Source organism: Lynx canadensis, chromosome B2 (genome assembly GCF_007474595.2).
Source record: "Lynx canadensis isolate LIC74 chromosome B2, mLynCan4.pri.v2, whole genome shotgun sequence".
Classification (NCBI taxonomy): Eukaryota; Metazoa; Chordata; class Mammalia; order Carnivora; family Felidae; genus Lynx; species Lynx canadensis.
The window spans coordinates 150,818,734-150,843,065 of record NC_044307.1 but is presented as its reverse complement, the minus strand read 5'-3'; the positions used below and the strand labels follow the sequence as shown (position 1 = coordinate 150,843,065).

Genomic DNA, 24,332 nt, shown 5'->3' with positions numbered 1-24,332 from the left:
GAGCCGGGCCTGGGTGCTTTGGCGACCGTGCACCCTCCTGGAGCCACCCCAGGCGGGTCCTCGCCACCGGTCCACACAATCCACTAAGCACCTGGTGTGCAGAGTCCCTGTGACCGCTGGTCTGGGTCTGGGTCTGCCCACGAGCCGGGTGAAAGCCACGGGGGGGGGGGGGGGGGGGGGGACCCGATGTCGGCGCGGCCTGCAGTCTCCGTTAGAGTCTGTGCGCTCAGGAAAAGAGCGTCCCCCACATGCCGGACTCCCCATCTGACACAGAAATGATGCTTACTGACTGTTTAATGAGTAGGACACACAGGTAGGAGACAGAGGCTGAGATGACAAATATAATCTTTGCCAGCACGATTACAACAACAGATCCGCTCAAATACATACAAAGTTTATTAAAAATAGATTGCAAATGAGCTACAGTAGAAATGGGAAGTACAGCAGTTCTGGTGTTTCCACAGTGACGCACAGTCATGACCTCGTCACCCACGGGCGGCCAAACCCACCCGTTTCCAGGTTTACAACCACACACACACACATACGCGCGCACACACACACACACACACACGCCCCTGCATGTAAGTATTTACATGTATGTGCGTGTACTTAGGCGTGTTTGTTCTTTCTACAGATTAACGGAACAGTGACTCCGCTGCGTCTGCTTCATGACAGCAAGTGTGGATTTTGTCCCCGTGAGGCGGCCAGTGTTGTCGAGCTCTCCGGGAGGGGCCTGCTTCTCCTAGAGCTCTAAAGCAAGCGCATCCTTCATAAACACGTAGACCAGGTTACTCTCTTAAACGAGGGCAGCGGTGACAGCACACTTCCAGATAAGAACCCTGATAGACGTGAAAACTATTTACACTCGCGTTTCAATGATTTATCATACAGCGCCTATTAAAGTGATTTCTAAGGCTAAAAAGGCTCTCCTCCCTCTTCTGTTTGAAAGTGTGCACGTTTTTCTAACATACGCATTTTGTAAGAACAATCTGGTGCAGAAAAATCCTCAGGATCCCACAGCAGGGCCTTGTCAAATAGAAGCTTTGCTCATAATCCCCACGTAATTTACCATTTTCACATCACACAGTAGAAACCAGAGTGAGATCCGTGTCTGTATCGGCCACATGTTCACAGCTAAAGAAAGGACACTGGTCACAGTAACTCATCAAATGAAAGTTCAGTAACTATCAGATGTGAAAAAAAAAATACTTTCAACTGCCTCACAAGCCACTCTTACAGTATTTAAATCGCAGATGCCATGTCATTGGCCCTTCTTTCCCAGACAGGACATGGATGTCACTCTTTCTTCTCTGCATTTAAAATTTCTGAGCAATAGTTGTGCTCAAAGGTCACTACTGACCCCTGCCCCCCCCCCCATCCCTCTCCAATATCTGTGTTTCTACCCACATCGACACTGCCCAGCTAAACAGATGCTCTTTTACAGATTCCCCTGAATATTTGAAATATTAACTTCCTAACGTCATTGCCATCTTCAAAATCACCAATGATTTATTAGCCTAACGATAATCTGACGTTTATAAAAATAAAGTATCCTAAGCTTAAATCCTCAAAATTTTCTTCTTGGAGAATTTTTTAAAATCAACTACTTAGAATGTACTGGGAGGGCTGTCCCCGTATGGAAGGAGAGGGGCAGGGTCTCCGATGGGCATCACCTCCCTCCCAGGAGGTGTGGGTCCGAACCGCATCCTGACTGCACGGACAAGACTAGCGAGCCCGGCCCACGAGAGCTCTGGACTCAACGCGCCGGGCGTGTCCTCCGTGCCCACCCTCCTCCGGGACATCTGCAGTTACTACGGAATAGTGCAAACAAGGTCTGGGGGTTCAGGCTACTCCCCGTCCCATCCCTACAGTCCAGTCTGTGACACGGGACGGACGTGGCCTCTCGGCACCCCCTGGGGACAGCGGGGGAGACACCCCACTGCCCTCGCCTGCGCTGCACGCTCCCCCTTTCCAGCTTGGACTCTAGAAAAAGCAACAAAAAACGTATCTTCGGGTGAGTCAGATAATTAAGAAATTAGACAGTGTGTACATCGTATAAATGATAATCTCCTGGTAAAACAAAAGGGCTTCTTGGACTGGGACCACCTCTAAATCCCACCCATCTTCCAAACAGCCCTTCTGTGACTCGGAAATGCCGCCGCCTCCTTCTCTCCCCCGACCATCCTCCAAAGCCGCACCGGGAGGACGTTGGGCTGAGCACGGGTGCCATTTCCTGGTCTCACTTTGTGTTCAGTTCGTTTTCCAGTTCTGTTAATTTACGAGAGGCTTTCACTTTATTGGACACATCTTGACCTTGTGAGAACAGCCGCTGGCGCTCTTTGAATGTCAAGTTCTCAGGGGCTCCGGAATTTCCAGGTAAATCTGCATCATGGCTGCGTCAGAGGGAAACGTAAGACATCACTGGTCAAGATGGAAATAACTTGTCAACAATTAGGTAACTTTACATAGCGGGCAATTCAGTTCAATCTTTCCTGAGGGAGACTCATTCTTTGTTAAACCAGCCAAGACCCTTCCTATAAATACAATCACTGGGGTTGTATTCAGACCTGTGTAAAAAAAGGGGCAGAATGCCCTCCTGCCTAAAATACTAACTTTCTCCCGACACATCCAACTCTCAAAACACTGGTAACTTCAGTTTTAGCAGGCAGGGGGTTCTTTTTTTTTTTTTTTTTTTTTTCAACGTTTATTTATTTTTTGGGGACAGAGAGAGACAGAGCATGAACGGGGGAGGGGCAGACAGAGAGGGAGACACAGAATCGGAAACAGGCTCCAGGCTCTGAGCCATCAGCCCAGAGCCTGACGCGGGGCTCGAACTCACGGACCGCGAGATCGTGACCTGGCTGAAGTTGGACGCTTAACCGACTGCGCCACCCAGGCGCCCCTAAGCAGGCAGGGGGTTCTTAATAACCGAGTTGATCTAAAGAGGGCAGTTTAAAAGCACATAATTTTAACGAGCCCCACATGTACCCGAGAGGCATCAGGATACCTAACTTAACACCAAGTTACAGGAAGACGCTGAAAATTTTCTCCATCAGTTCCATTTCAGAGCTTTAAGAACTGTCTGGGCCAATTTGTTTCTACCACCCGGGTGAGAGCGCTCGGTGGAGACACTAAGCCTATTCATGCCTCCTGGCTTCGCGGGTGGAAGCAAGCAGCAGCACATCCGCTGCTTCTGAAGGTCTAGGAAGTTCTAGACTAGGAAGTCGGGTACGTACACCAGTGTCTGAAACAGAATTCTGTGAGCAACGTGAAACGAAGCAGCCAGCAGGCTCACACACTTGTGTACAATGAGGGACGCCTGAGGTGATCAAGTCTCTAAACTTGCGATCCAGCCTCATACAAGAACGGTGTGAGGAAGGCAGCGATCCTTCCATGCAGCTGTTCACAGCTGTCAATACCTTTTCGCCAGCCTCTCTCTCGGGTCCCAGGAGCCGTCACGGGCACCGATCACTGCCCCGGAAGATCCCACGGAAGAGTTTGGTCCTTTTCCATAAAAGAAAAAGTCAAAGTTAAAGTGCCCGCATACTTCCCAAAACCTTATCATCATCGAGATGCGGGGCCCACAGAAGAAGAGGAGGTCTTTACTGAGTGAAAGCACAAGGTTCTTCAAACGAGACCAAAGATGCCTTGGTCTGCAGCCGGCTTCACTCAGCGGCCTGCGAAATCCATCACTGCCCCGACAGGCGCTGTGACGGCACAGGTCTTAGGTGGCAGTGCCAGAAAGCTCAAACCAGGCAAGATGCAGTCGCCATGAGCTCAGAAGATGCGCTTCGAAAAAAAAAAAAAAAAAAAAAAAGAAGATGCGCTTCGGCGGGGAGGGAGTCACACAGGACAGTCCTGACGGGGGGACGGGGGGGGGGGGGCGGGGGGGCGAGGGGGTCAGACAGTCCTGATGGGAGGAGCTTCCTTACAAAACAAAGGAGAGCGAATGTAACCTAGCCAGTAACCATGTGACTGAAGGGTCTCTTTTCAGGACAGCTAATGGATTTTTTCCTACATAAATGGCTGTAATTATTGACACTTTGAAAACAAATGAGCCACCAAAACCCCTCGTGTTTGATATAAATGCTGCAGGTACAAACTCACTCAAAATACTCCCCGAGGCAGCACCGTGTACTGAGTGAGCAAGCCCGCGGGACACTCGGCCTGGGTCCCTGGCTCTGAGCCTGGCCCAGCCACTGAGGTGACCGACAACATCAGTCCGGGAATAGCACCGCCACCTTATCTACTCCACGGGGATGTTGAAGGTCAAGAAATGATGCAGAGAGAACTTTTAAATGCATCCCAGTATCATATTAAAAGGTGTGTTAAAATCACAATGCGTTATATCAGTACTCTATTATCACACCAGCAAAAAGAAATGTCACGTTTGAAGAACCTTTGGCTTATGGGGATACAAGCCGGAGCACAATACTCAAAATATTCAGCCAACGCTGACAGCATCGCGTGTCCGATTAAATAAACGGCAAAGTTATTACAGTATTTCAACATCAAAATCATCCTTTTTAGACAGGTTGCACAAAAATCAATTTTTGCTTCTTCTCTGTAGGACAGGACACGCTGTGCGGACGCGTGCAGTCACGTCTCAGCACAGCACCTCTCCTGTCCCTCAGCAAGGTCCCCTGTGGTCACCGTATGCAAAGTCATCCTCCACAAAGACTCAAAAGATGAGACAGACTGTATCCGTAACCTCAGATAACCCAGAGTGGATCTTCACATTAATTATCTGCAGAATAGAATTTTTTCAATTTTAACTCTAAGTTTTGTTTTAGAAGACATATCTTTTGAGCTTTGTTTTAAGAACGACACTTGCTTCTTCCACTGGTAAAAATTCTTCAAAATTTTCAAAGTTAATCAGAACATTACTTTCAGGAGACTATATATATGAATCCTGCACACTTCAAATAGTTCTCAAAAAGCTCCAGTTAAACCACATTTTTCAATATATTGCTATGCTGGAACGGGATGTTACTTACTCCAATGCATAGCCCGATTCTGTTCCCCCCAGGGCCCAGTGGAAGAAACCAAGTCTGTGTCCTTCCCAGAGTGCTCACGACAGAAAAGTGAGCTGAGCCCAGGGCACGGCCATGTGAGGGAGAGGCAGGGAGGTCACAAGCACCCTGCATGTGGTGCAGACAGCTTTGTACTTTACGAAGGAAGTCTTCAAAGAGGCACGAGCCGGCAGGTGTGGGACAGAACCTCCTATGTGGCGTTTCAGATGCGAAATAAATGAAGTGTTAGCTCGTGGGTGAAAGCCAAAGTGGTCTCGAGTGACCGCCTCGCCACAACGCTGCGTCACCGAACCTCATCTGTTTGTGTCGGGACACAAAATATCTAAAGTTCAGTGTGTAATGTGCAAGGAGACTGATGGCATCTCCCTTCAAAAGTGACTATTATCCCACAAACGTCTTTGAGGTCCTACTTTCTAGATGCCGAAAACAGAAGTTTTATAAAGATCTAACTTTGGCTTCTGGGCGGCCCAGCCTGAATATCATGCCGAGCCTTCCAGGGGCACCAGAGCACTGGCGCAGACAGGAGGCAAGACCCTGGCCAAGCCCACTTGTTCCGGAAGAGCCACCATTATGCATGTTTCTGACTTTCCAACTTCTTTTGGAATCGTGAGTCCTGCGTATCACACCACGAGGGTCTGGAAGCCCTCGTGCTCATGAAAAGCACTAGATCTGAGCAAGTTTAGATAGTAAGACGAAAGTCGGGTCTGAATCCTTACGATTTTCGGTTACATCTTAAATATCCCTGCAGTGCTGTCTTGGACACTGGTCACTGCAGATGCGCCTGCGGTGGCCTTCCGGTCCCGGCACAGACAGGACCACTGTCACACTGGGCAGTGACGTCACGGGACATGTTAACTCAAGGTGGCCGTGTGCCTGTTGAGGTCTGGCTAGTGCCGCGATGGCAGAGAATGTCACAGAGCGGGAAGGAGAAACCAGTTAGAGGGAGGAGTGATTTCACAAGGACTGGGTTCCCTGCCCCTGGCGCGAGGCAGCTCGCGTGACAGCAGGGCCATCCGCGCAGCGTGGCACTGACTAGGCCACCAGACTACCACGGAAAGCAGGAGCCATCGTTATGACCCAGCTCGGTAGGGGAACTACTGGGGCAGGTAACTGAGAACAGAGAAGTGTTGCTCATGTTAAAGAACAAAACTTAGTGTGCGTGTGACCGTGACACTACGGCTGAGAGGATCTTATCTTTAGACGCCAAAAAGTGTGGAAGAAAGTACTTGTTCAAGTAAGTGTAAGAGTTATCAGAATAGGCAGAGAACGAAGGCTGAAACAGTACTTGGTGACCGGGGAGAAGGACTGGGACCCTACAGGCCACAGCCGTGCAGGGCGGACACACCCGGAGGCAGAGACTAGTGAGCAAGCGAGATCAAGAGGCCGGAGCGAGTGCTGATTGGGGCCGCGCAGTCCCCACTCCAATCACGAAGGAAGACACAGGGGGCTTGATTGGTGACCCCATGACCCCACGCTTTACCTCTACCTTTCGAGCGGCGGGGGTGGTGGGAGCCCGGTGGCTTTGGAGGGGGAGGAGGGGGCCGGCCTGCTCCGGGAGCAGCACCGTGGGCAGCGGCCGAGGGGGGCTGCAGGCAGCCGGAGAGAAAGAGGCCGTCGGAGGCCGGGCGCGGCCGGCGGGGGGGTGGCCGTGGCGCAGGGGCGGCGGGAGGAAGGCGGCCCCGGGACTCGCCGGTGTGGGAGAGCTTGTCCTGACCTGCCAGACTGCAGTCCTCCTCCTCCTCCTCCTCGTGGTACGCAACGAGCCTGGCGGTGTACAGGGAGTCTGGGGACAGGGCCGGGGCCTGCAGGGAGGAGGCGGTCCGCTGAGGTGGGGGAGGAGGAGCAGCCGCCGGGGAGGACGGGGCCGGGGGCTCGTAGCCCCGCGGCAGCGGCGGTCTGCCCAGGCCCGGCTCCTCCGGCTCCAGCAGCCTGCGCTCGGCCTCCGCGTGCTGTCTGCGCCTCTCGGCTTCCAGGCGGCTGTAATAACCTTCTTCCTGTCGCCTCTGCGGGCGGAACACACAAAAGCGCAAAGGTCAGAGTCAGGAGGGGGCCTTCCCAGGGTGCAAAAGGACGCGTCACCCTCTGACCCCCTCTGCACACCCTTGCGAATCCAGGGGATAGGAGAGTTTCGACAGAACGTTCTAGGACAGGACAGGCAGATCCATCCGGAAGCATGGACACACTCAGGCTACTGTGGAATTATCTGACGTGAAACCGCTCCAAAGCATGGACGGACGCACGCTCAGGCACCTTCAAGCTCCAGCTTCCAATCCTACACCACTGTCCCCGTTCAGTTATCCCTCCAGGCCTCTCTCTAATTCTCGGCTGCTCCTGTCTCTCTCCTTCTGTTCTTGTAGGATGTTAACTTACCTCTTCACTGCTGGGTTTAAAGACAAAACCAAACCAAAAACAGGCTCTAGCTGGCTTTCTACAGCCGGCGCCCTCAAGAACAGCCGCCTTGCGCGCGCGCTGCCTCACCGAGCCCCAGGGTCCAGAGAGCAGCCCTTCCTCTACCAGAAGGAAGATGAAGTCACCTGGTTTATTTCCAGTTATTCAGAGAAGTGAACAGAAACCATAAAACATTACTCATTTTCCCAGGGCGACAATCTAACAGATAGAGGTATGCTTTCCGCAGTTCTTAATTTACAGTTCAAACCTTAAACTCCCTGGCAGACAGAAAATGAGAGAGCCAGGCATTAAGAGCAACAGCAACACGATATTCAAATATATTTTGACACATACTGTACATTTTTTTCTGACATACATCTGCACAAACTACAGTTGACAGCGTTAAAATTATTTTAACATTAAAAAAGGTCACAGCACAGTTGGGTTAAAGATTGACAGGTTCCAGAACACATGGAAAAGTGGATGGAAGAGAGGGATGTGAGGTCAAACTGGAAGCTCTGCGTCCGCCTAGATGCCGTGCAGGCTGCAGAGCGCAGCCAACGGGTTTGAAGTCCACTCAACCCAAAACACACAACTAATCTCAGGGACCTTGCTGGCATTCGGGTACAGGCTTCTGGTCCCCGCCGGGAGGTGTGTGCTTATGTCTGCGGTCTGCTCCCCGCCCCCCAGCCCTCCCAGCCCCACACACGGTGACCACACAGCACTCACGCTTCCCCTTTCGTGGTCAGGTGCCAGCCAGCCTCGTCTTGGCACTGGACCCAATTTCTCACTTTATCTTCTTACTCTGTGTTGAGACATCTTTTACCTTGTTTTCTAACATAAAATAAGGGTCTGCTTATTAGGCTGGGGAATCAAATCCAGAATGAGCCCTGCGGCCTTTAGTGTGACATGAACAACAGCCACCTGACGACATTTTAGCAGGAGACCAAAGTATCCCTTTAGTTACACTAAGAGCAGATACAGTGACGTGACCGGACAGGTGGCCCAGCCGACTAACGGGTGGCACGTTCTTCTGTAACAAAGCCAGCCCCTCAATTGTGGGTGCTGCGGATAAAAAACAGCTCATCCAGCTTTTTAGTGACCACTCAACTCTAGAAGCAGTTACGGAGTGAGACCCAAGCGTTACATGACATAGCGGTGAGCTGTGAGGGCTCACGCTGGAAGAGGCCGGGAGCGGAGGGCCTGAGCACAGGGCGCGGGCAGGCCTCCCGCACACGGGCCCCGAGGGGGGTGCGGGCCACAACACACCGCTGCACTGACGAGTCTAGGGGCTCACGTTGCGGAGAACTGATTCTGACCGGGACTTCTCCCGACACAAGTGAAAGACACCGGGGCACCCGGCCCCACTAGCAGAGGCCGCTTCCGAGACTGCAGAAGCTATGTGGACACAGCCGCTGAAGGTCACAGGATGATGCCAAGGAACCGTGAGGGTCTAGAAGATGCAGAGACCGCTACTTTTCACACAGGTACGTGTCCTAGCCTTATTATTCTACTTTCGTCTAGATGAGTCACATCGTTTCTGCCAATCGAGCTCTTCACTAGTTACACATCCAGACGGATCGTATCACTACACAAGGTTTCCTAAAAGCTCTCTCTTTCGGGGGAGGAGGGGGCTTCATTAGTGCGGCTCACCAGACTGTCAAAGGAGGAATCAGGAACGAAAACTCCCCACCAGCAGCTGTGGCACCCACGGCCCCCGCCTTCACACAAGGGAAGCGTCAGAGCGGACAGGCTCCCCCACCCCCGCCACGGGTGCCCTGCTCAGGGCCAGCTGCGCACACACTGCGGTCCCGGTTCTCAGGATGGACCCAATCCGTTGTCATTTTGAAATTCACGTAAAAGATTACTTCCATAAAAAGAATCCACATGTGGAACCAAAATAACAACTCGGGATATTAGATCACATTCTAGTTGAATTTTCCTCGTATCACGCTTTTTTGTAAGCTATCTGACCTGCTGACCGCCAACCAGAATGGAGTACTTTCCGTAAGGAACCTACTTGAAATGCGCGGGGCGAACACACCGTCTAAGTCCCTGGTGCTTCACCGCCCGAGCTCCGACCGCACAGCCGCACAAGCACCACCCTCACCCCACCAGGCGGGGCCACGTCCAGGAAAGGGCAGGGCCCCGAGGGAGCGGACCGGCCGGGAGGAGGCTCGGCCACCCCGACAGGCCTACGAGTTCAGAAGCGGGAGAGAGACAGGACTCAGGTGGGAGGACGTGGACACCGTCCGGAGCAGAGGCGGGCGGGCCGGGCCGGGCTCCAGTCTCCGGTCCGACAACAAAGGAGGGGTCCAGGCCCCGTTGTGTCTCGCACGCGTTAGGATGCGTGCAGCGTCTGCCCCTCTGCCCCAGCCCATCCATCGGGTTCAGGCTAAGCCGGGAAGCCTCTAGCCGCCCCTACAGGACCATGACCTTGTCTTCGGCGTCTCGCTTCGTCCTCTCCTCCTCCTGCCTGGCGCGGTCCTCCGCTTCCCGCCTGCGCATGTCGTCCAGCTGCCGCTGCCGCCGCCGCTCCTCGTCCTGTAACTAACAACGCAGGGACTTTAACCTCTGCCCTGCACGCTCCAGCAGCACGAGGCGCAGAGAGCACACACTGGCACAAGCAGACACACACACACACACACACACACACACACACACACACACACACACACACACGACGTCAGATACAAAATACCCGGTTAGATCACCGTGGGAAGACGGCAAAACGTACACATTTCACAGCTCTACGTTTCAAAATCAAGCTGCCTAACAGCACTGTCCCCACAGTTCCACGAACTGCTCCAAGAAGGAATGTGTTTCATACATCCACACTGTGAACAAGCAGGACTGTAGCCAGCTCACGTAAACCACACTCCCGTGACACACGGACCCTCCAGTTACGCGACTACGGGGTGCACTTGGCCATCGTCTCCCCCCCATCCTCCTTCCCTCCGGTCTGCATGCTTGTGGGCTGGGGCACACAGACCTCAGGTCCCTGGGGCGGGTCCCACGTGCCAGCACACAACCCCAGAGGGATACCGGGACCGTGGGCCAAGCCCCTGGCCCACTGACCCTTGGCCATCGGCTTTCTCCAGACCCCATCCTGGACTCCAAGAATTCCTTCTCAGCCCAGGGACACCCCAAAGTCTTGAGCCAAAGAATCTGAGCCTGTATTCGCAAGGGACCTCACTTCACCTCTCTTCTGCTACAACCTCTCAGCCAAGTCAATTGGCCGGTCTCTGAATAATTCTTGTGTCTGGAAACCTACCGCCTGCTCCCCGAAACAGCATAGAGTCAAATTCCTCTATGTGCCACAGGTTGAGAATATCTTTTCTAAAAGGATCCTTGGATTAAACGTACATTTGACCAGAACAGAGGAAAACGCCCTTTTGTTACGGCCCCCAGATAACGGCAACTTTGAAAGCTTGCTTCTCCAAGTATTTCCTTTCTGTTCCAGAGCTGGTCTGCGGTAGCACCCAAGAAATGTGCCTCCAGACGTCAAGAGGAGTTGATTCAAAATTTTAAAAATTAGAACGTAACCCAACGCCATTTAGTTTCATTGTTAAAGCCCGTGAAGGACTCCCCTTAAGTAAAATTGCTCGTGGTGTGTTTCAGTATTTACGGAATTACTGCTTACTGTAGAAACCGTTCACAGCAAAAACAGAAACGGGATTTGAATTGTATTTGTATTTTTTTTTAAAACAAAAACCTTAACAGCTTCACTCCTGCCTTATTTCTGTGGAATAAACACTGCAGCCGATGGGAAAGGAACAAATTAACTTGGCATCGTTAGGCTTTTTCAGGTCAGCAAACAATAATATTAAAACGTCTTAGAAAAAAAAAACCCGCTCCTCAAGAAGACAAATTTACTTAATTTCCCGTTTAGTTCAAATCTAGGCATAAGCCCAGGGGAGATGTCGGGATGTTGGCTGTGAGGGGCTCAGAGCGGGAGCACAGGCTACGGATCCCGAGCCCAAGAAACAAGGCAGAACTGTGAGGGCTCCCGGCCCCCCGGGGTCGCGCAGGGCTGGCCTCCACCGGGGAGCTCCCCCCACCACGGCAGGGTCCACGGCCCGCAGCACCAGTGCGTCAACCAATTTACACCCATCGGTCCGAAGTGTGAGAAACGGCACACAAATAAAAATAACCAGATAAGCTAGCGGCTGGTATTAAATACGCTACGTGGAAGGGCGTAAAAGCACGTTAGCGTTCCGCACGGACTCCCTCGTCGTGCTTCACCTGCCAGACGCGATTAAAAACAGGTCTGAGCAAGGACAACAGAACACGCTAAAATGGCCCGCCGGGTCCTCCACGCTGAGGAGAAGCACCATTTTCAGAAACGGGCACAGCTGCGATTCTCATAATTACAGGTGCAGAACGCTACCCAGCAAATCTACAGCAGGCACCTTCTCTTCAAAACCTTCATTCCTCTACATCTGGATGGGGTCGGCGAGGAGCCTTCGCCGGTGTTAAGGTCCCCAGCTCCTCTTTCCACTGTTACCGACGAACCCGTCCGTGCCGTCGCGACAGAGGCAGTTTCGGCCCACTGCCTGGCAAGCTGCTTCCAGTCTTTTCACTTCCGAAACAAGGCTTTTCATTCTTCATACAGATGCTGCTTTGCCCGACCCTCCTCCCCCAAAAGCGTTAATGACAGGAATGATAACCTAGCCTCTAAACTTACTCCAAATTAGCTCAAAATGGTACGCTGCGCTGTGTGGTCTACTTGCGTTCAGTGCCTGGTAAAGGGCGTTTCAACCTAAGCCACACATTTAACACAGGCTGAGCTGCAAGGACAGATTGTGTCAGCCTGGGGTGAGATGAAGAGGACACGGGCTCAGTGTTTTACACGCAGAGAATGAAGGGTGGGCTGCTATGGAAGCCACCTGCAGGAAGCTACGTTCGGGGGAACAGGCCTAGACAGAAGCAGCCGCAGTTCTTACAGCAGCCATCAGCCCGAACCACAGCCACTCTCAGCCGAGAACTAAGGCGTGGTCTCAGAAGCCACTGTCACCAGCCTGGCTGGTTCTCGCTACGCTGGCGGTCCTCCCCTCATCTTCAGATTAAAAAAAGAAAACAGTTACACTGTGATCCACAGAATGTGTGTTTATAACTTTATGCCACGGAAGACACTAACTCGTGTCTTTAATGTACAGTAAAAACTCCATTAAGGGAGACGATCTTGTTGCGATATCTGAACACACATCAGGGCCAAGGTGTCCTTTCGCTTTTGGGATCCTCGCTGGAGACAGGACCGGAAGCCTATCAAGGTCACCCTTAAGGCAACAGGCAAGCGTCATCTGCCTATGTTCCCACCCATCAACAATACCCTAAAAAATGTTAATGCCCCGCAGTGAAGGACCCCCACATGCAGGCCGTTTACTGCTACCGGGCTCAGGCACCCGACTCGGGTTCAGCCCACGAGCCCCATGCGGGAGAGGAAGTCCGCTTTGTGTTTCTTCGTGGGGAAAGCCATCCCCACGACCCTGGGCACTTGGTGTGCAAGTCTCTTCCCTGGGCACAGCCCATGGCCCCGCCTGTTCAATGTAAGGACAGTGACAATTTTATCGGCAGCTGTAACGCGTGCGGCTTGGCTGCTGAAACGCTCTGGCTTTGCAGGGACAGGTGAGCCTGCGTGGGGCTGCATGGCTGCACGGCTGCACGCGGCCTACCACGTACATCGGGAGCTCTCTCGAAGCAACTATCTCATCTTGCAACCACACGAGTCTGTGTTCTACTCCAACATGCCAACAAGCTGGCTTTCATTCGAGCATATTCTCCTCCTACTTCCTGGAGTCAAACTGACCCTCCCTGAAGGCAGGCTTGGACACCAGCCTCGGAGCCAGACCCCGCTCGCGAGGCGGGGGACTCCGGGGGTAGCAGGCAGGGTCTCTCTGCAGGTGCAGCTCTCGGCTGGGTTTCCTACTGACCCTTGCTTGAGGTTTTTATGATCTTGCTTTCGGCTCAGCCCCTCGTATGCCAATTCCTCCAGTCCCACACGAAGACCAGACAGGAAAGTGGCCTACGAGGGCGGACCTGGCCTGGGCCTTCCCATGAGGTCAGCAGTAGAGATGCTGAAATTGGTGACAGCGTCACTCGGCTGGTACCACCCCAAGGGGAGGGAGTCTTCCCCTTGAGCTGTCGGGTCCTCGGGTCCTCAGAGCCAGGAGACGAACCACTAAGACGGTAACAGGACAAAGCCTGAGACCAGGCAACTGAGACTGTCAGGTCACGTCAATTCCTAGTTGGAAGATAGCTCCTGGCAGGAGTTTCATGAGCAGGAGGCACTGTTGTGCAGCACGATATGAAATAAATATAAACTCAGAAAATTCCGGTAAGAACCTTGACTCTCACTCTTTGCGACACTGCGTGACTGGTCACTACTGGGCGTGCCGCCTCGTCTGCTCTGCCTCCGTCACAGGTTCCCCCGGGGGAAGTGTGTGTAACTGTCTGGCAACCTACGGCAACGGAGGCCCGGTCACACAGCCCGTCCCTCCCTGCAAACTTGAGTGGAGCCGGGTGCGGCTACGGCGGAGGCTGACATCTGCCCAACTCCACACAGCAGGTGCACAGAGGCATGGACGGAACACCAGCACTTCGTGGCCATGGGAAGACCCAGGACGTTTCTCTAAATGACAGGGTTCTGAAGATTCCTGAGATGTGACTTTTTTTTTTTTTTTTTTTTTTTTTTAACAGGATCACCCTAGCTGCTGTGTTGAGAACAGACTGTGACACAGGGAACAAACGCAGAAGCAAGGGAGTCCCCTGCACTGAGCCAGGTGGGGACAGCAGTGGCTCAGGCCAATGTGGGTGTCGAGGTGGTCAGATTCTGAGAAGTCAAAACAGTTTCTTGACGGAGAGAAAAAGAGGGTTATGGTAACTAAGGCTTTTAGACTAAGCAATTAAAAGAATCAGCTGAAATGCGGAAGGCTGAAGGTAGACAAGGAGCATGTTGGGGGGGGGGGGGGGCAGTTTCCGAACATGCTGAGCTTTGAAAAGTCTTGCCTGACTGCAGGCGGAAGTGTGGGCCAGGGCAAGGCCTGGGCTAGAAACGCAAACGCGGGTGTCGCTGGCTTCTCCGGCTCCCGGGGTCTGGAGGCGGGGGCGTGGGGGCCCGGGCTGGTGGGGGTGCCGACCACTACAAATCCAGAGGGAGGGTAGAGCCGGTGAGGTGGCCCCCCAAGCTCATGGAGACTGTGGGCTGCTCCCGACAGAGCACCTGCCCCGTTCATCCCAGGGTCGTACCCAGGAGACACCGTCACAGCCACGCGGGGCGCTGTCCCTACACTCTGCTGGCACTCGGGCCGCCCCCTGTCCCGGCAAGAGGACGGGCGCCTGGCAGAGGCACCTCCCTGTAGACAAGCTGCCAATTCTGACCGAAGGACTCTACGTAAGGACACCGCTGTAAGAACGGTCATGTTTGCCGGGAAATGAGGCTAAGAAATGCTCAGAGATGTGGGGGCTGAGGTCAATAGGAGTAAAAAAAACTACCTTTTAAAGAAAGAAGAACTCTGAACTGTGTCTTCGAAACACAAATCCTCGTGTCCTCCTTCATCCCTAAGTATTGTCTATCTGTCACGTAATCTGCACAGAAGAGTCTCGCTAGGCCTACAGAGCTGGAAAATCTCTACCAGCCAGGGCCTCGGGACAGTAGCTGGTGGGCAATGGATGCCCAGAGAGGATGTAACATGAGCATCTCAAACGAAGAATCTGCTCTAGCCGGTATCTTCCGACCGCCCACCACAGGCGCATGTTGCCATACAAAGAAGTACGGAGAAAACATCCATATTTTGTCTTTGTCTCATGGGGGGGTGGGGAGGTAACGCTAAAACAAATATGCTCTTGGGGCGCCTGGGTGGCGCAGTCGGTTAAGCATCCGACTTCAACCAGGTCACGATCTCGCGGTCCGTGAGTTCGAGTCCCGCGTCAGGCTCTGGGCTGTTGGCTCGGAGCCTGGAGCCTGTTTCCGATTCTGTGTCTCCCTCTCTCTCTGCCCCTCGCCCGTTCATGCTCTGTCTCTCTCTGTCCCAAAAATAAATAAAAAAACGTTGAAAAAAAATTTAAAAAAAAAAAAAAAAAAAAAAACCAAATATGCTCTTTGGTTATCGAGGCGGGAAATGCTTCTGGGAGGGGCTTCTCTGCACAGCGGTCGTGCCACCACACTATTGAGCTAAAAACGGGGGAGGGGCTGTCATTTGATGAGGAGGCCATTGAAGTCAAACGGAGATTCAGGACGTTTTAAAAGTACTGTCGGATCCCGTCCTTGTTCGTTTAAAAAGTGACTAACAAAAAATGACCTCAAGTTATCAGGAACGTTTCAGCCGGCGCAGGACTCGTGGCCGGTGACACTGATAATGGCCCTGGAGCACCATGGACACTAAACGGTCGACTGAATCTCCCGAACGTGGATACCAAACACACTGAATCGAGGGGCACAGTTGGTTGAGTGCCCGACTTCGGCTCAGGTCACAATCTCACGGTTCGGGAGTTCGAGCCCCGCGCTGGGCTGTGCGCTGACTGTGTGGAGCCCGCTTCCGATCCTCTGTCCGCCTCCCCCCACCCCCGCAGCTTGCACTCCCCCCCAAAAATAAAACATGAAACGAACAAAAACCCTGAACTGACAACAGAATGGGATGTCAGGTATGTTTCGGCAGACGATATGGCTGGTGAAGCAAACTGAAGTCCATGCGAAATTATTAAAGAAAACGGAGCGACATTTACCAAAAAGCTCTCTTTTTCTGCCAACAGACAGATGCCAGTTACATCTTAATTGGCAAAACAACGTGAATACCAATTCAGTTGAGTTTCTAGCAGTCGGTTATTCAAAATCTATTACCAGGGTAACAAAAATGAAATAGGTTATTCGTTGCAGGTTCTTTCGTTTGCTCGCGTATTTGTGACTCTACGTAAAAATACACAGAATCAATTTTGTGACTAAAACCGAGAAAAGGTCAAAGCCATAAACAAACAGTAACACTTAAAATTAACGGAGGAAAGCAAAGAGTAACTAAATCTAAACACAGGGAAAGGCATGCTTCTCGATCCCGCAACTACACGCCTGCGCTAGGACGCCCCAAGGAGCTGCGTCTACTAGGAACACAAACCACCACCACTAACAGAAAAAAAGAAAATCAAGACAGGAAAAAAGTACCAAAGGGAAAGAAATGAGAACATACCAAATCTAGAACAGAGATTGCTGGCAGACCAGTCTGCTGCAGTAACAGAGAAGGAAACAAAAAGAAAGATGAAGTGTGAAAAAAAGTCAAGTTTAGACCGTATTCCACCCCGCGTGCTCGCTGCTCCCGCGCGTCACCTGCGTTGGAGGACGGCCCGGGGAGCACAGCGAAAACTATGCGTGGACTTCGGGCACCCACAAACAGGAAAATGTCCACACAGCATTAAACACTGGAGTTTCGTTATTATGATACACGGAAGGGACTTTAAAATTCCTCTGAGCTGTTACTTGAGGACTAAGATATTCACCTTAAATTTGATTAATGATGAACACGGAGACACTTTTCACTAAAATTGTAAGAAACTTTCCAAATGTCATAGTTCACGCTATGAGGCTTTGAAATGGTCACTGTGAACTATTTGGAAAACCTGATAGGCCTTTAATAAAAATTCACAGCTAAGAATAATTAGAGAAATACTACAATGCAGTTGCTAACTTTTCACTACGGGGCGGGGGGGGGGGGGGGGGGGGGATACAGTTATAACGATAAATGTTAACAATGTCTACCTATTTACCATAGACGTCGGCTTTTGGTTCAGTATGAACTGCAGTAAACATCGCTGTTTTCTTGTGTCCCGGGGACGGGAGAGTTGGGCCAGGGGCACACGCCCTGCCTCTAGTGGCACTGGCCGAGGACAGGGAGGGGACCCTGCACGGAGCACTCAGCCAGCCGTGGACACGGTGGACACCAGGGTCCTGATCCCAGGGTCAGCGCTGTGCTGAGAATTCTTATGCTACAAGTAATGCATCGTTAACCAGATGCGCTTTGAAATAAAGTAGCACTGAGGGTAAATACAGTTGTTTTTCAGGAGTTTATTACTGGTGACTTGACATTTGGGTGTTCGTTCAGCTGGATGTTGGGTAAAGTCCCACATCCCCTTTGCTGACAAGAAGTGTGTAATAAGAAGTGTGCGAAACGTTTGAGGACAAAACTCACGAGGCAAACCTGAAAAGGGGTCAGAGTCGGCTGTATGGACTGGTCACTATCCAAGGTCACTCTGTGTCCTGATGTGGAAACATTCAAACATCTGACGTAACAGTTACTTGTTTAGATGTCTGGCAGACAGCATTAAGTAAAAGTGGCAATCGGAAACAAAATCCAGAGGACACGGTCTTGGCCGTCTCTTCCCAGAAAGCTGCCCTGTGTGGGACCTCCTACCATGTGGTCCACAGCACCGTCTGCAGATTAATACCGGCAAATGCCTCTCCGTTCTGATAGGGTAACGGAGTCTTCAACGTGGCATTTTAACAATCTAGCGCACGAAACTAACACAACCTTTCCTTCCTTTGTTTGATGCGAAAAGCAGAAATTACTTTCGTCCTACGGAGAAGTTAAATTAACACCCTAAGTTCTCGGTGTCTATACTCCCGCTGAAACAGAACGGTTTAGTTTCCCAAGTACCTGCTTCACCGCGTACAGCCAGTGCGCGGGGTGTCCTGCTGGCAAGGCTACGAGAACCGCAACCCTGGGACTCTCAACGGTCCCCTCCGTCACCCACCGTCCAGTGCCGACCATCACGACCTGGGCTGGGCAGGTGTCCTGCCCCCGTTCGTGAAGGGTGCCCTGGCCCACGGTTCTCCCCGTTTGCGCCGCGGCCAAGGCGGCTTCCGTCGTGCAACAGCAGAGCGGTGCCGTGAAGACCGTGTGCGGCCCACAAAGCCTGAGATGTTTGACTATCTGGCCGTTTAAGAAAAAAATCCTGCCGACCCCTGGGGAGGCCTTCAACTGGCTCCGAGCAAAGTAGCGGTTACGAGCTTGTTTTCTCAACTGAAGCGCTAACGGGAAGGACGAATGGGAGTCTGCCGACTTGAACAGCAAAGTTCCACTTGGGTGGCAGTGAGCCCTTTGCAGAGCACACGCCCCCCCAGCCCGGCTGGTCGTGCGGGACCGCCAGCGAGCGGGAGACCGGAGCGACAGGCTACAGGCCAGGGGCCCCCCTCAGCCCTCCAGGGCCCCGGGCCGGGAGCGCCACGCGCTCGGGGCAGGTAGCACAGAAACGCGCGCCCACAGCACTTTTCCCCTTTACCCTTGCTCTCCGCTCAGCCTCGAGGCGCTGCATGACCAGCATGGTGTCCACGTCGTCGTCGTCCTCCTCCTCGTCGTCGTCCTCGTCCTTCTGCTTGGACTCCTGCAGTCGCTTCTGGAACTGCCACTCCAGCATGAGCTTGCGCAGGCGGTCGCTGTCCTCGGCGCTGCGCTCGGGCTTGCTCTGGAGCTCCCGGATCTCCCTGCTCAGCATGTCCACGATGTGCATCTGCTGCTGCTTCTCCAGCTTCTCCCTGGCGTCCCGCTTCCAGGGGTCGGGGGACAGGCTGTCCCCCGGGGACAGCTCCTCTTTGCTGACCGTGATGTACTGCAAGTCTCGGCGCTCGACGGTGCGTGGCTGCTGCTGGGGCTGCAGCTCCCGGATGACCGTGTCCTGGGCCCTCTGGAGCGTGGACGGCTTCTCCGGCTTCTCCGGCTTCGTGTGCGCGACGGTCACTGGGGAGAACGCGGCCGCGTTCGGGGCCTGGGGGCGCATCTGGCCCAGCTTCCGCTCCTGCTCCCGGCGCTTCCTGTCCCGCTCCTCCTCCAGGCGGGCCTTCTCCTTCTCGTACCAGCGCTGCTGCTCCTCCCGTTTCCTCCGCTCCGCCGCCGCCTGGCCGCTGGGCGGGGGCGGGAGGGGCAGGCCCACGGGGGTCCCGCCGAAGTCCCCGGCGGCGTAGTGCGCGGGGGGCGGCGGGGGCGGCGGCGGGGGCAGGTCTGTCTGCGCGGGCGGGGGGGCCGCCGGCGGGGGCCGCGCGGGGGCCGGCGTCTTCCAGCGCCCGGGGCCGCTCTTGGTCAGCGTGGAGGCGGGGGTGCCCGACTTGGAGCAGGGCTCCGGGCGCTCCTGGCTGGACGTGCCGGAGCCCACCGAGGAGCTCGGCTGGATCCACACGTCGCTGTCGGACTTGCGATCCGGCACCGCCTCCGGCCGAGGCCGCTCGAGTGGGTAAGCCTTATCCTCCCGGAGCTCCTCCTGGGAGCGGGTGACGCGCTAGAGGAAGAACACGGAAAACCGTTATCTTTCGGCCACTTGGAAAAAAACTACTAAAAACTCACAAATATCGTGCCTTGAGGGAGAAAACACTTTAGGGCAATTGTTTAGCGAGTGGCACACAGAGGCGGAGACCGCCCAGGTCTCTGGCGGTGCGGGGTGCACGATGTGGGGGGGGGGGGGGGGGGGGGGGGGGTCAGCGCTTCTCCAGTTACAAAAAGGGAAGGGCCGTACTTCCTTCTCCGCATCACTGTGAAAAGGAGGCGGCGCAGCGCACAGAAACGCAGGTGCTTTACGGACGGCGCCCTTCCCCCCTCTTGTACGGCCGCGTGCACACATCTCCGCTGTGGTTTCCCACGCGACGGACTTCGCGAGGAGGAATGTGTTCAGTCTAACTACGCGAAGAGCAGCAAAATTTACTTCTCCGTCGTAAGGTTCGAAGTAAGAGTGGTAGTTCTCAAATCTTTACTATCTGAGCCATGGTCCCAGGGCTGACGGGCTGACAGAGCTGTGCACAGGCCAGGACAAGCCATGCATCCGAGCCCGTCTGTTCCAGTCTTAGAAAGCAAAGTACAGAACACAGTGCCATCGGTCGCTGAACATGAACGTGTATGCGTGTGTGTCAGAGATGAAACGAACACACTGTTTCAAAGGGCTAAGAGGCTCATGTCTGAAAAATGGCATGTCTAAAAGTAGTTTAAAGTGACAGAAATGACTCACTAGGATGCCAAACATTTTTTCCTGTTCTGTTAATGTGTAGAAATTGAAGATGTAAACCTGGTACAAGGTAAACTGTTTCCCTTTCCTTAAAAAATAAGCCAAGAAAAAAATGAAGTATCACTTGAAAACACAGTAGCCTTATAGAGAAATGTAACATTTACTGCCAATATTTTGCTATAGCTTTACTACAGACACAGAAAGTTTCTTGATCGCTGGGCAGTCTACAGGGCACAAAAAGGTAGCTGACCCTCGAACAAGGCAGGGGACAGGGGCACTGAACCCTGGGTAGTCAAAAATCCACATACAACTTTTGACTCCCCCAGAAACTGAACTACTAACAGCCTACCGCCGACTGGAAGCCTTTCCCGTGACATAAAGAGTCGATCAGCACACAGTCTGTTTCCTTATGTACTTACTGTATTCTTACAACAAACCACAGAAAAGACAAAAACCACAAGGATGAGAAAAGACAGAGCACCATACTGAGAAAATGGGCGTAAAAGTGGACACGAACAGTCCAGGCCCACGTCATTTAAGAGTCCACCGTAGCATGAAATGCCCTACGTGTAGAAGAGATCCTCTGAAAGCATACACTTGTGGAGTTCACGCCTCCTCCGCGGCACCGCGGGACCCGGCTCCCGGTCCTCCCGGCTCAGGCCTCCGCTCTCCTCGAGGACATCGTTCTAGCTCCCGGTGCACACCTGCTCCACCTCTCCGTGCACCCCTGGCAAGTCCTACTCCTATGCTCGGTCATTTCACGATCCAAGTAAGCGACCCTCCCACACCCGGACGTCCCGGTTTCCTGGCCTCCTCTTCTAGGTGCCCGTTACCCACGTGTGGGGCAGAAGCGGACGTGCACCACGAACATGAATGTGGAGGCTTACTAAATGCTATTCCCGTAAGACAGGAGACACGTGTGGATTCTCTCGACATATGGGAAGCGGGTCTTCCCTGGGGAGGGAGCAAGGCACACGAGCATTCACCGTGCAAGAGAAATCTGGAGAAATCCTCTCTCGCAGCCCGCTCCAGCCCGCTGGTCAAGCCGGCGGGGGGGTGTCCGATACTCTCGAAGAGACTGGGCTTCTCGGGTAACGGGACAGGACGGAGCCGTGGACCTCAGGACACGAGGCTCTTCCTCGCTGTCCGTGCTGCCTCCCGTGACTGTGACTGTGACCCCTCTTCTGCTCTCCCACCCTCCTCGGCTCAGCCCAGTCCCACCCTCAGCCCCCGGTCTCTAGAGCAGCACAGCCGGAACGCGCTACCCAGGCCCGGCGTCGTCACACATCCCAGACCATACCTATTTTTAAGCATACATCTGACTTCCCCCAGGCTCCCACGGTGCAAAGTTCTCTTTCTAAACACAAGACACATCTGATGACGTTCCCCGGCTCCACCGCCCTGACGGCCCCTTCTCTACTAGCTTGGATAGAACCTGAACCCTTCATCTTCCCGTCACTTGAGCCCTTCCACGTGGTTCCAGGCTGCAAAGGCCTGTGACGCGCCCCACCCCCCCGCTCCCGCTCAGCAGCCCACCCGGGCCTCCTCCCCTGTCTGAAACGCTCTTCCCTCAGAGAGCGGTAACGGACCGCGGGAGCCCAGGCGCCAGTCGCTCGGCGGGGACCCACATCCCTAGCAGGACCTACTACCCCGTGTTTACTTCCTCTGCCTCGCTTCCCCATCGCATCGTCAGGGTCACGGGTAGGGACCCCGGTTACGCCTGCGTCCCAGCGCTTGGGACGGCTTCTGGTGCAAGTAAGAAAAGACACACACCGCTCGTTTCTCAGCCCTGGAGCCCGTGATCCCACCTCACAAACTGTCATTAGGGTGCACTGTTACTAACAGTTTGTGAATCGAACTTCCAGAGAACAAAGAATTCCTTTTCACATTTAGTATTCCCTCCCGTCCCCTCTTCCTCAGTTACCCGGGAGACCATGTAGGACAGCACTGTCCTACAGAGCGCGTCGGCCGTAGCTCAGAAATCATTCAGACTCCACCCTGCCAAACCAATTCTCTTTGAGGGCGCGGATGTCCGTGGCCTCCTCTCTGACCTGCATCGCGGGGCCGGACTGATGACCATCTGTGTGCACGTGCGGCTTCTCCTCGTAACTGGGCCACTGGTTCTGAGGGGGAGCCACGCGGTCCTGGGACCTGGAGGCCGGGAAGGTGAAGTACTCCCTGGTGTACGTCTGGGTGGGGATGGGGTAGGCCTCAGGTCGAGGTGGAGGGGTCTGCTCCTGTAAAACGTGAAGAAGAAAGCGGGCTTTTGGCAATTTGTACACGGACTCATTTAATTTCCAATATTCTGTTTTAAAGTGTGGTTTCTGTGTATTTTTAAACCTGTGTTAAGAACTAAAAGTGGTCCTCTACTAGGAATAATGAAAAACATTTCATTTTGCCCTGACTTATCAATTTAAAGCTAATTTACCTATTCTATTAAAAACAAAAAAAGCAGTACTCAGGGATTACAAACAATGCTAATCTACACAGCGTGAGCGTCACGAGATAATCTAGGTGTTCATCACAGCGAGAACGGCTCCCTCCTCTCTCAGACCTCAGTGCAGAGGTTTCCGGTGGAGACGGACGTGATCTTAGCGGCTGCTCCAGGGGCGTACGCGCTTTTCCCTCCGGGACTGGGGGGCTGATCTGCGTTGGAAAGAGGCAGGGAAAAGAAAGGTGACTCCTGGGAGGACAACTCGACACATCGTCACTTAACGTCCTTTACGGGTGGTGAGCACGTGCCGGGCACCTTCCAACGGCCGGTGAGGAGTCAGCACAGAGACGAAAACTGGGGCACGGGAGACATCAGGGCTCCTCATACCCACTCCCCTCTCTCGAATAATCAGAGCCCAGGGCCAGAAAGTATTACCTACAGACTGGCGGCCGGCAAACCCTCCCGGCAACGGGACAGTCAGTCAGTATTTCAGGCTTTGCAAACCTCGTGAGTGTTGCATTACCCTTCCACTGAGCCTCCTTCTTGTTAACAACCCCTTAAAAGCATAAAACGTTCACCATCCCCTGCCGCGGACGTGGTCAACGTACTGCCCTAGAGCATCAGGGCAATCAAACGTTTTCGAACTTCGTTCTTATTACCTGTCGGAAGGACAGTGCTTGGGGTATCTCTCATGGAAAACACATCTCAGCCAGCATACGCAGGCAATGTCGTTCTGATAACTAAGAAAGCACAGGGTGCCCACCCCCCGGCCCTTTTCTGGCCGTGACCGTGCGTGTATCTGGACAAGAGCTAGCTCAAAGGCCAGGGAAGGAATGGCCACAGCGGTCCCTCTTACTTGCCACGTTGGGGCTGGAGCGGTGGTCAGCCCGGTTCTTCATCAGCCTGTCATCGCCAGGGAGCTTCTTCGGTTCGCTGTATTCTGCCCAAGGCAGCTGAGGGCTCTCGGGTGACCCGTTTTGAGCTGAATTGTTATAGAGCTCGAAACCTTCGCTCTTTGGTCGGGGTTTACCTGAGCCACGACGGTCTGAAACTGAAGTCAGAGTGCACTCAGGGTCTCTTCGATTGTTCAAGATCTTATTTTAAATACCCTAGTCTTCAAGAAAGATGAACCTACAAATATTTAAAATTTCAAAAGACCTTCTTCTTAGGTGAAGGAATAAGGTAGCTTTTAGTCTAGGAATCAAATCTTTCTAGAGAAGCTTAAAAGTGACATTTAGCTATTATTGATGGGAAAGGTGCTCTTTCAAAGCCGATTTTCTCAAAGTCCACCAAACACACTCCCCTCTTTCTAAAACACACTTTCTAAAACACACGCGAACTCTGTCAACCCCGGGGTGAGCTCTACTTCTGGCCTCGTCTCCCTGCATGGTCGCCCCGGCGTGTTCTCTGCTCGAACAGCTTCCCTCTGACCTGTAACTCACGGTTGGGTTTGCCTCTTGGAAGCGGCTGTAAGCTATGACATCAGGCACCAGCCTGGCATCGTG

General features: G+C 53.4%; 1 protein-coding gene across 1 annotated transcript in view; it reads right to left on the bottom strand.

The window, feature by feature from the left end:
- Positions 1 to 373: 373 nt before the first annotated feature.
- The window catches only part of AFDN (afadin, adherens junction formation factor), a 142,247-nt gene continuing 118,288 nt past the window's right edge, over positions 374 to 24,332 (bottom strand). The window contains 8 exon segments of the mRNA XM_030316790.1: positions 374 to 2,393; positions 3,420 to 3,504; positions 6,748 to 7,036; positions 9,858 to 9,971; positions 18,687 to 19,676; positions 22,445 to 22,630; positions 22,948 to 23,039; positions 23,684 to 23,878. Of these exon segments, the coding sequence (XP_030172650.1) occupies positions 2,240 to 2,393; positions 3,420 to 3,504; positions 6,748 to 7,036; positions 9,858 to 9,971; positions 18,687 to 19,676; positions 22,445 to 22,630; positions 22,948 to 23,039; positions 23,684 to 23,878 (2,105 nt within the window). The 3' untranslated portion in view covers positions 374 to 2,239.